Source organism: Mobula hypostoma, chromosome 7 (genome assembly GCF_963921235.1).
Source record: "Mobula hypostoma chromosome 7, sMobHyp1.1, whole genome shotgun sequence".
In the NCBI taxonomy this organism is placed as follows: Eukaryota; Metazoa; Chordata; class Chondrichthyes; order Myliobatiformes; family Myliobatidae; genus Mobula; species Mobula hypostoma.
Genome location: NC_086103.1, coordinates 128,436,498 through 128,449,199, shown reverse-complemented (window position 1 = coordinate 128,449,199; position 12,702 = coordinate 128,436,498). Strand labels below are relative to the sequence as shown.

The following is a 12,702-nucleotide window of genomic DNA, read 5'->3' as shown; positions in this document are numbered from 1 at the left end:
GGCCTGTTTCTGTGCTGTAGTTTCTATGGTTCTATGGTACACACAACTCCCATGTGAGAAGGATAACTAATGATCAGCACAAATTTTGAAGATGTTAGCTTCCAGAGTCAATGAACTCAAATGATTTCCATTTTCCCTGGCTTAATTTTATGCTGAATTACTTCTGATTATTAAAACTAGGTACTTAGTTCCCGAATTATCACATAGCTGCTGAAAACAATCATTTAATTTTTTTTACCTGTCCCTTGACACATTTTTCACAGCGCCTCTTCTATCCATTTAGTTCCAGTTAGGACACCTCAAGAGAACACTCTTTCTCATTTTACTTGCTGAAAATTAAGTTGCATGCATATATTTTTTAAAAGCATTTGATTTGTATACTTATTCATTGTAAGTGAGTCAGTCTTCGTTTGATTTTTGGAATTCTGGCTCTACCAACAACTCAATCCTAGAGACACCTACTTAAATAAGCACACCCTTAAGCATATCATGATCATATCCTCTGTCAAAATTTCTTGTTACTTTATGAGATATCTCCTAACCATAACATGAAGCTAGGTGATGATTGCCACATCGATACTTCATGGGGAGAAATCATTCCATGTAAAACACATCATTTTTCCATGAATATTTAATACAATCTGGGTAATATATTCAAGGCAGAAATCTGTGTCATCTGTGTTAGAATGCTAATGATTTAATACTGAATTTTCAACTTAACCACACAATAAGTAGACTTGGACACTAAAGGAGCATATTTACACCCCAGATGAATTCCTCGGACTTATTATTTTGGGGAGGCACTGATTATCCGATAAACCCTACAACATGATATGAAACTCAGGAGTAGTTGTTACTCAGTGATTACTTGAACACAGTCAAAAGTATTCATACTTCCTTGAAGGAGATGCAAGTGTCACTGCACATATACAGGGAAATAGAAGATATTAAAGGTATTACACTAAATTTAAATAAAATGTTCTCTGGAATTATTTTGAAAGGAGATTTTCTTTAAAACTATCACACAGCTTTTTTCAGACACATGTTAAGTGTTAACTATTAGTTCATTTCATGTATTGGATTACGGTAAAAAATACAAAGATTAACCCCCCACTGTATGCTAACAGCTGTTTTTATTTGTTGTGTACACTATATGATTCACTTTTTAACAGGAGACATTAAATTTGCTGGACTGGGTGTTCTTACGGTCTAAAAATGATTGCAGTATGTTATACAAAATGCATAAAAATATAAAAGAACACAAAAATAGGAGTTGGTCGATATTATAAATTTGGGGGATTCATATAATATTTCCATTTAACAGCATATTACAGCATTTATGTTACTTCAACTTTCAAATAAACAAATATAAAAATCTGCCCAAATAAGTCACCATATCTTAACAGTAAATGATTGTGATACTTGAGTTGCACAGTAACAAAGCAATAATCATGTAAATGCTCCTCCTAAGGTCAAAACACATAGGGTCACAATAACAATATCATGAGATATTAATATTGTGATACACATATGCCTATAAATACACACATACCTACATTGTCCAATCCCAAAACACACATTAGACCAATTCAAAGAACATTAAACATTTACTTGAAACCCAAAGAATGAAAACACAACTTAGCAGTCCATAATTTGTGTTAATCGGGCATTTAAACGGGTTCAGTTGGAGATAGGAATGAATGATTTTTGCTGCAAGTCACATTTATGTTGGTTCAGCAACAAGTGAGAATTTTATTTTATATGGTATCACCCAATTATATTGTGATTAAAATTAAATAACAAATTGGGTTTAAAAATAAATGATTAAACAAAGGAACAGGGTATCCTTTAACTTTGAATAAAAAAATCAAACTTTAAAGGAGTTAAATTAAACTTAAACCAACTATAAGGAAGAAACATAAGCAAGAAAAGCAGTCCCAGATAATTAAAACACAACTCCAAACTAAAATATTTCCAATCTCTCAATTTACCTATGATATGACTTCTGATTGAAATCAGTAAAAAAAAATCAAAACACAAAATAACTTTTTTTATTTTCCACTGAAGTCTACTCAGAGTCACGGTTGCATTTCTAGAAGTTATCTACATTTGCATTTATATACAGCCTTGCTTATTTACACAATCAGAATACAGTGTTAGAAACACAAGGGTTGAGATCTGTCTCCATTTCACATCAGAACCTTGGGAAAGTTCTCACGCAAGTCATTAATTTCTTTGTTGATATAAAATGCAGTTGTAGTCCATTGCTGCATCAAAATACACCTCATAAGGAGTCCCAAAGAATTAACAAAAGAGGTCTGTAATAATCCTTTGAATGGACAGTGAGAGAGCATATTCCCTTACTGGTAATGCATCCTGCACTCTTGGTTCTGACTCTGAACTGTAAACCAATAGTTCACAGTTGGAAAAATTGTTAGAAAATAGCAAATATTTACTGTAATCACACTACTGCAAAATACTTTTTGCTCAATGCAAAATGTGTGAAGACAAAAAAAGAGGAAAAAAACTCAGCACATTGCAAGAATTACAATGCAACAGTTTTAAAAAATAATTGTAACAACACAGCCTGAAAAATGGCCACATAAGCAGCTGTCTTTGGCAAAGTGGTTGGCACATAGTCCTTTACTGTTACCTCTTGCCCATTTCACTCTGTCTCATGAAATGGATATTATTTACATTGTCTGACAATTCAGGATATTGCTCAACAGTTTTTATAAAATAGCCGTCGTAGCCTTGCACTCTGCCAGTGATCAATAGCTGCTGTTTTTCTCCCTCGGTCCATGAGCGAATCCCCTCCTCTCCATCCTGTAACCTTTGCCTTTCTCTAGTCCAGGCGGCTGCTACAGCCCGCATCCTAGCCAGCTCCAAGACACGAGCTTTCTCTTCATCCAAGGTTGTCCCATATCGTGTGTTTAAACACAACAGACCATACTGAAGTTTAATATCAGTGTATCTTCTAGTCCTTCCATTCAGTACAGTATTAATTTGAGACACAGTAACATTAATACCATTCTCCAGGGTTCGCCTTCCACCAGTAAGGCCCAAGATAGTGAGATCCTTTTCTGCAGACCCCATTTTGATGAAATAATGTGTGTCTACTCCATCAATGGTGAAGTGGATATTTTCCAGGTAAAAGGCATTATTTAAAATTGCAGCAACTCTCCTTCCATCTTCATTGGCAACACTAATGATATCTGTGCTTACTCTGCCTCCTCGAACAGCGAATTTCACTCCTTTGCCAAAGATTGAACCGCCTGTTGCAAATTTTTTCACACGTGCTTTTGGCTGACAGCCAATCCCACTTCCTCCATAAATCTGTCCAAAATGTTCTAGCGTAACAAAGGCTTTGAGCTGTTTCTGAACAACACACTGGACTCCTAAAATGGACTAATAAAAGGAGAAAACATTAATGGTCATCCTTACAGGAAAAAGTGATGTTATTCATAACACTGAACAAAGTCTTAATTTTGAATTTTTTCTAATGATCCAGTGAATTGTTTCTTTATATTTCAATGGAAAACATTTGTGTAAACCTGTTTGTAATTTTACTGATTACCACATATTTTGCAAGAGTAATGTAAAGATACTGTACTTGAAATTAATTTCAAAACATTTGAACAATTTTCAATAGTAAGTCGTGTTTTTTTAAATAGTTAAAAAATTACCATTTTACTTTTGAATAATTCTGATATATACAGCAACAGATGAGCCAAAGCAATAGAAATAGTTCTGGGTTGTCTTTCAGTTTGCTTGGGGACAGTAAATGGATCAATAGATTTATTGGTTTTGTTTTTAATTAAAACTGTAACCAGCTTAACCATGTATTTCAATGCATTCGAACAAGAAGATATTTTTGAGAAAATACTTTTGTGACTTTTATTTGAGAATATGATTGCTTTAATGATGAACTGAAATGACAGGAATTTCTTTATTTCTCTCATGAAACAAATAAAAGAAAAATGTTCACAAACAGTATTTAATGCCCGTCAAGTTTTGACTTCGGTCTATTAATTTTTTAACCAAAGAAATGTAAGTTATGTATAAAGATGCTGGACAATGAGTGATAGAAACCTGTTTATAGAACATAGAAAACCTACAGTACCATACAGGCCCTTTGGCCCACAAAGCTGTGCCGAACATGTCCTTATTTTGGAACTAGCTAGGTTTACCCATAGCCCTCTATTTTTATAAGCTCCATGTACCTATCCAGGAGTCTCTTAAAGGACCCTATCATTTCCACCTCCAGCACCGCTGCTGGCAGCCCATTCCACACACTCACCACTCTCTATGTAAAAAAACCTACCCCTGACATCTCCTCTGTACCTACTTCCAAGCACTATCCACACGGTCCATGCCTATCATTATCTTATACACCTCTATCAGGTCACCTCTCATCCTCCATCGCCCCAAGGAGAAAAGTCCGAGTTCACTCAACCTATTCTCATAAGGCATGCTCCCCAATACAGGCAACATCCTTGTAAATCTCTTCTACACCCTTTCTATGGTTTCCACGTCCTTCCTGTAGTGAGGCAACCAGAACTGAGCACAGTACTCCAAGTGGGGTCTGACTAGGGTCCTATATAGCTGCAACATTGCCTCTCAGCTCTTAAACTCAATCCCCGGTTAATGATGGCCAGTACACCGTATGCCTTCTTAACCACAGAGTCAACTTCCGTAGCAGCTTTGAGTGTCTTAAGGACTCAGACCCCAAGATCCCTCTGATCCTCCACACTGCCAAGAGTCTTACCATTTATGCTATATTCTGCCATCATATTTGACCTACCAAAATGAACCACCTCACACTTACCTGGGTTGAACTCCATCTGCTACGTCTCAGCCCAGTTTTGCACCCTATCAATGTCCCACTGTAACCTCTGACAGCCCTCCATACTATCCACAACACCCCCAACCTTTGTGTCATCAGCAAACTTACTAACCCATCCGTCCACTTCCTTATCCAGGTCATTTATAAAAATCACGAAGAGTAGCGGTCCCAGAACAGATCTCTGAGACACGCCACTGGTCACCAACCTCCATGAAGAATATGACCCATCTACAACCACTCCTGTAATATTGAAAGAGAGAAAAAATTCAATCAGGCTCGTAAGGCATGACTTGTCTTTGACATAGCCACTATGACTATTCCTGATTATATTATGCCTTTTCAAATGTTCATAAATCCTGCCTCTCAGGATCTTCTCCATCAACTTACCAACCACTGAAGTAAAACTCACTGGTCTATAATCTCTTGGGCTATCTCTACTCCCTTTCTTGAATAAGGGAATAACATCCGCAACCTTCCAATCCTCCGGAACCTCTCCCATCCTCATTGATAATGCAAAGATCATCGACAGAGGCTCATCAATCTCCTCCCTCGCCTCTCACAGTAGCCTGGGGTACATCACGTCTGGTGTCTGTGACTTATCCAACTTGATGCATTCCAAAAGATCCAGCACATCCTCTTCCATGTACATGCTCAAGCTTTTCAGTGCGCTGCAAGTCATTCCTACAATCGCCAAGGTCCTTTTCCGTAATGAATACTGAAGCAAAGTATTCATTAAGTACCTCTGCTGTCTCCTCCGGTTCCATACATGCTTTTCCACTGTCACACTTGATTGGTCCTATTCTCTCATGTAATATCCTCGTACTTGTAGAATGCCTTGGGGTTTTCCTTAATCCTGTCCACCAATGCCTTCTCATGGCTCCTTCTGGATCTCCCAATTTCATTCTTAAGCTCCTTCCTGCTAGCCTTATAATCTTCTAGATCTCTATCATTAGCTAGTTTTTTGAACCTTTTGTAAGCCCTTCTTCTTGACTAGATTTACAGCAGCCTTTGTACACCACAGTTCCTGTTCCCTACCACCCTATCCCTGTCTCATTGGAATGTACCTATGCAAAACCCCACGTAAACATCCCCTGAGCATTTATCACATTTCTTCCGTACGTTTCCCTGAGAACATCTGTTTCCAATTTATGCTTCCAAGTTCCTGCCTGATAGCCTCATATTTCCCATTACTCCAATTAAATGCTTTTCTAACTTGTCTGTTCCTATCCCTCTCCAATGCTATGGTAAAGGAGGTAGAATTGTGATCACTATCTCCAAAATGCTCTCCCACTGAGAGACCTGACACCTGACCAGGTTCCTTCCCAATACTAGATCAAGTACAGCCTCTCCTCTTGGACATCAACTTTTCTGAAAACTGTAATCTCCCTTGCTTGGTTACATTCTGGTACATTGTTGAGCACTTTCCAAGATCTTGACATCTTTCCTAATCCACAGTACTCAGCTGAGGCCTAACGAGTGCTTTATCGATTCAGTTGTGACATTTATCATGCAATCTACTACACCTGAATGTTCTATGCTCATAAAAATTCTTAAGTACCCAACCTACCACTGATTCTTGGGGATCACTGCTGTAAACCTTTAAAAATAAAACCCTCCACCCTCTCCTCCTTGTTGCTAAACCAAATTTACATCTATGCCACCATTTACTCCACTCTATTAGTTTCATTTTCTTAACCAGCCTCCTGTGATGTTGCTCTGTTCGTATTTGCCACAGATATTAGTTTATTTCTCTGTTACTCCATCGGCTGAAATTCCCATTGCAATTTGCCTTCAACAATGGTTGTAGAACAGTCTCAATATAATTAAGACCAAGTTCTAATTCTGTTACTTTCTTGCTATTTAAAGCAACTTGTGCTGCTTGCACTGACAGAATACCTGAATGGTTTCCATTAATGGAAAGGTTTCCAGTACATCAATGTTCAAATATTTGTGGATCAGAAGTACTTCCTCCTGTTTAAAGCCATGTGACCAGGAAATGCACTTAACAGCTCTATCCTTAGGGAGAATACACTGCCAACATTTTCAGTTGAGGTGTGAATCCTGGAGGCAAGGTTTGCTCTCTAATTCCTTGTACTCATACTCATGTGGTTGCTATCCATAGCAACCAAGTACTGACTCAACTAGATCCACACATCATTCTTGAAAATTCCATTGGTCTTTTTAAAGTGTGCTCCCATTGCCTGCATCATTTCTGGGGTATTCTGTAATATACACTCCATTGTGGTATCCTGCATGCCCCACAACTTAGAGCAATGGAAGCAAAGAACACCCAGAAACAGAGGGTTTGAGGTACAGTCTGAACAGCAATAGAAGCAAGGAGTGCAGACTATTGACAGAATGGACCTGGAAAGGATGTTTCCAATAGAAGGAGGGTTTTGGACCAGAGGGCACAGTCTCAGAATATAAGGACATCCCTTTAGAACAGAGATGAGGAGGAAATTCTTTAGCTAGAGGGTCGTGGATCTGTGGAATTCATTGCCAGAGATGCCTGTGGAGGCCAAGTCATATTTGCAGTGGAGGATCATAGGTTTTTGATTAGTAAGTGTGTCAAAGTTTATGGGAAGCAGGCAGGAGAATTGGGTTCAGAGAGGTAATAAATTGAGTGGCCATGATCGAGTGGCGGAGCAGGTAAGTCAAACGGCCTAATTCAGCTCCTATGTCTTTTGGTCTTATGGTCAAGCAAGCCTATGTGGCGGAAGCCCCAAACAAATGTTAACATTTATTTCCTATCACAAACAAGAGAAAACCTGCAGATGCTGGAAATCCGAACAGCACACACAAAATGCTGGAGGAACTCAGCAGGCCAGGCAGCATCTAGGAAAAGAGCACAGTCGACATTTCAGGCCGAAATCCTTCGGCAGGACTGGAGAAAAAAAGCTGAGGAGTAGATTTAAAAGGTGGGGGGAAGGGGAGAGAGAAACACAAGGTGATCGGTAAAACCTGGAGGGGGAGGGAAGTAAAGAGCTGGGATGTTGATTGGTGGAAGAGACAGAAGGCCATGGAAGAAAGAAGAGGGGGGAGGAGCACCAGAAGGAGGCGATGGGCAGGCAAAGCGATAAGGTGAGACAGGGAAAAGGGAACCCTTCAGCAGGACTGGAGAAAAAAGCACACCCTAGTTGGGTGGAGGAAGAAGACATTGCCAGCAAGGGGGTGTGATTCTCCTGTAAAAGGAAACTGTTACAAAGAACCTGCAAAATATGAGTCACCAATGTGAACTAAATAACTTTCTTTACACCACTAACCTTCCAGGATTCCATGATGCACAGTAATCGCATGTCTTTCTTTGTGTTCAGTCATTTAGTCGAGTCCGACTCGATCTGACCTAATATACCATAGGGTTTTTGGAGGTAGATTGCCCGGCCTTTCTTCTGTGCGGATACTGCAGCTGCCTAGGTTGGGACCTGGCTGGGTTTGAACTCAAGACCATCTGCCTTGAAGTCCAGTGCTGATGCCACTACACCACCAACCCTTGCTTATAATACATCCATGGATTTTCCCTAATCCTATGACTTAAGTGGGTATCTTAACTGTATGGCACAGAGGTGCAGCTAATAATAGTTGCTGTCTATCAGAGGTATGTACAGCTAGTATCCTTTTGCAGGGTCAAAATGTTTAATACTAGAAGGCGTGCATTTAAGGCGAGAGGGGGAATTTCAGAAGAGAAGTGAGGCATAACTTTCCCCCCCACAGAGTGTAGTGGGTGCCTGGAATATGCTGCCAGGCGTAGTTGCGCAGAAAAATATGATGGAGGCGTTTAGGAGGCTCAGAGATAGGTACATGAATTTGCAGAGAACAGAAGGAAATGGACCATGTGCAGGCAGAAGGGATTAGTTTAATTAGGAGTCATTTGCTAATTAGTTTGGCACAACATCATGGCGCAAAGGGCCTGTTGCTGTGCTGCACTGTTCTGTTTTCTGTGCTGTACCACCTATGTTCTCATAGCTCCAGAGACCCGTGTGGAGTGCTGACCTGCCTGGGCTCTGTCTGTGCAGTCTTCACATGTTCTCCATGTGACCATGGGGTTTCCATGGGTAGTCTGGTTTCTGCCCACATCCCAACGATGTGTAGGTTGAGAGGCTGATTGCCCTCTGCAAATCCATATACTACTAAAACTCTCATGCTCTGTCTATCTGTTTGTGACATCCAATTAGCACAAACGGTGCATTACAGCAGCACTATTTTCAGCTCAATCAAATTAAAATACGCTAACTTACAGAATCCAGGCAAGGTTCAGGGTTATATATTCGTATAAAATTGCTCATTCGCAAAAATCAACAGGCTCTCTTTTAACCCGAGAGCCGATCCGCCATCACGGAAATCGGGACGTGACAGCCCGACGCATGCGCACGGCCAGCCTCAGCAGCAACACCTACCAGAGCAAAAGGGCAGGGCAGCTCTATTTCCAGGGGTTACGTTCTGCTAATCACCATCAGCATGTGCAGGATTGGGACAGATCTAACTGCTACCCATCAATAAGAGATGATTAAATCTTATTGTAATGACGTACTTCGAGACACCCATAAAACCCTTTGCTGCAGTCGAAGGACAGCGGTGACTATATCACGTCCATTTAGGAGAGCGCCAACCACATCATCAAGAATAATCAGCATCCTTTGGTGTTACTGCTTCGTATCTTCTATCCAGCATTAGGGTAAAAAAAAAAGGTCAACCTAATTATGCCGCGTGGAAAGGGAAGGGGGACATTATGGTCAAGAGATGACGCCAAATGTTGTTGGGAAGCAGCAAGGAGAGGGAGAGAACAAGAATCAGATGAGGCCAGGGCCGCATGACTCCAGGATCAAAGAAACAGGACAAAAAAAAGATGAGAGAAGAAGAGACAGAGGAGGAGAGGCATGCACGTCTCCAGTATCAAAGACAAACAACAAACAGCAGAAGAGATGAAGAGACGGGGGATGAAAGGACTGCATGTCTCCAGAATGATGAGAGGCACGAGGGTGGCAGATAAACCAGAAATGATGCCATCAAAAGTGTCCTTCGTTAAATGAGGAGGAGCTATATTTGCTTTGCTATGCATCATTTTTCTTTAATAAACTGAGGTTTTCTACTTCAGTCTCCAAAGCAAAGCGATACCAATAGCATTCAGAAAAATTTAGTGTTCATTCTGGTCACATCAGACTGCACTACCCTTCTCTCAAAGGGTGCTCCACAGGTTACCCCATTGTCTAGTTACCTCTAAAGTGTAGGTAAAGGGGATAATTGGAGTGGGGGCAGTGGGGGTAAGGGTGTTGTGTTAAGATGATGAGAATATTTTCTGATGTTTTAACTAGTTTATGGAATTTTGGAGAGGTCAAAATGTTAGAGAATGAACAATGTTGAGCAGGTATTTATTCCCATCTCCCTCAGTGCTGAACATAAAATGCAATGTAAGAGCGGAATAGGGAATAAGATCCATGAGATTGCACTCTGCTTGACATTGGAAGGTTTATGCAATGATTATTGGAATATTTATCCATCTCCTTCCCATTGTTTGGAACTTCATAAAGAGCTTCCAGCAAGGTAACAAAAATGTCAGTGGCAAGGCCAGTAACGTAGCAACTGAGCAAAGCAGGCTTTATCCCTTGTATCATAACCCTTTTTGCCTTGAGCCTTCCAGGAGAAAGGCCAGGAGAAGTGTCCTTCAGAATGTAGAGCCATTTCGCCTGGTATCATTGCTATTGGATTATTATTGTCACATATACAGTGAAAAGCTTGTCTTGCATACTGTTCATACAGATCAATTCCTTACATAGTGCACTGAGGTAGTACAAGGTAAAGCAATAACAGAATGCGAATAACATACAAGAGCTACAGACAAAGTACAGTGTAGGTAGAGAATAAGATGCAAGGCAGATTGTGAGGTCACAAGTCTATCTTATTATACTAGGGAACCATTCAACAAGTCTGGTAACAGCAGGGCAGAAACTGTCCTTGAGTCTAATGGTACATGCTTTCAGACTTTTGTATCTTCTGTCTGAAGGGAGAAGAGAGAATGTCTGGGGCGGGTGTCGTCTTTAGTTCTGCCAGCTGCTTTACTGAGGCAGAAAGAACTTTAGACAGAGTCATGGCAGAGACTGGCTTCTGTGATTTGATGAGCAGTTTCCACAACTCTCTGCAGTTTCTTTGTGTCATAGGCAGAGCAGTTGCCTTACCAAGCTGTAAGGCAACCAGATAAAGACGTTTTCTATGGTGCATCAATAAAATTGTTTAGGGTCAACGGGGACATGCCAAATTTCTTTAGCCTCCTGAAGAAGTAAAAGCATTGGTGAGCTTTCATGACTGTTGCACCTACGTGGTTGGATCAGGACAGGGTATTGGAGATGTTCATTCGTAGGAACTTGAAGCCCTCTTGATCTCAGCACTGTTGATGTAAACAGAAGCACGTACACCACCCCCTCCTGAAGTCAATGACCAGGTCTTTATTTTGCTGACACCGAAGGAAAGGTGGAACAGAAAGGATGTGCAGAGGAACTGTTGAGGTAGAGTAGTCCACCTGCTCTGTTTCACCTTTATAAAATATTCGGAATACAAGGTTTTTTTGGATGCATTTGTAAATAAATGTGCAACTAGAGACACAACCAATAATTATTGACAAAGCAAAAGTGGATAAAGGAACTGTAGTGCCCAAGAAGTCGCTTCTTGTTGAACAAATAATCAACTAAACTCTCAGTTGTAGCTAAATTGCTTAAGTGAGAAATATTGAATTTAAATGTTAAAAGAGCTTTCTGAAAAAGCCTGAGTTATAACGGCATTATATCAGATTGACTGCACTCAGGTGCATCACTATTGCATTATAAAATATCAATGAATTGGCCTCTAATTAACTGGACTGTGTTTTTAGCAGCAGGAACAGTCGATATCATTTTCAGCTGCCTGGCATGAATGATTTCCTGATGAGAGCTCAAGCTCGTAAAGCAATGTTGTTTTAAAAGGAATTTGCCAGGGTATCCCAACAGAGCGAGAAGCCCAAGAGAGACAAGAATTTTTTTTACTCATTTATAGATGGAAGTCACTGGAGTGGACGTGCATCTTCACCAGCTGGGTGGCAATCTGATGGGGCAGATTGGATGGGCTTGGGGGAAAGAAACCATTGCAAGTTAATTCAATTAAAAAATCTGAAAACTGGACATGTTCTAAGAAGAGTGGCAGTCAGTCCCAACAGAATGCAGTCTAATTAGGTTTGATAGTTTAATGGCAAATAAGCTGTTTTATCTTGATCTTTATCACTTGTAGATGCAATTGCTGCAAATGTCATTGTTACTCTACTGGTAAGTCAATGATCATTAGACTAGACTAATTTGATGATGAAAGATAAATTGTATGATGTTGGTTGAATCCTTTGCAAGGGAATGCGGACAAACAAATGCAGAAATAAGATAAGGCACAATGAGGAGAACGCTGCAACGCTGGAGGTGCTGGGGGATCTCAGCAAGCCAGGCAGCATCTGTGGAGGGACATGAATCATCGTCATTTTGGGTTGAGATCCTTCATCTGGAGGAGAATGAAGATGATGACCATTTGTTTGGCAATATTGGCTGGGGGAAAACATTGCTCACATGTCATGTGAAACAATCTGGACTTCATATAGCATCACAATAAGCTGAATTGCATCTGAACAGGTGTTCAAGGGTCCAGATCCAATGACAGCATTTTGGTTGATGTACAACTCTTCCAGGAAACAGCAAATTCTGGAAAATCTCAGTCGGTAAAGATCATAAGACATAGGAGCAGAATTAGGCCATTCAGCCCATCAGGTATGTTCTGCCATTCCATCATAGTTGATTTATTATCCCTCCCAACACCATTCTCATGCTTTTTCCTCATAATCTTTAACACCC

General features: G+C 40.3%; 1 protein-coding gene across 4 annotated transcripts in view; it reads right to left on the bottom strand.

The window, feature by feature from the left end:
- Positions 1 to 684: 684 nt before the first annotated feature.
- Positions 685 to 12,702, bottom strand: part of tenm4 (teneurin transmembrane protein 4) — an 806,559-nt gene continuing 794,541 nt past the window's right edge. For all 4 annotated transcript variants that reach the window (XM_063053966.1, XM_063053965.1, XM_063053964.1 and 1 more), the window contains one exon: positions 685 to 3,408. In XM_063053966.1, coding sequence (XP_062910036.1) covers positions 2,650 to 3,408 — 759 coding nt within the window. In that variant the 3' untranslated portion in view covers positions 685 to 2,649. The remainder of the gene's footprint in view (positions 3,409 to 12,702) is intronic.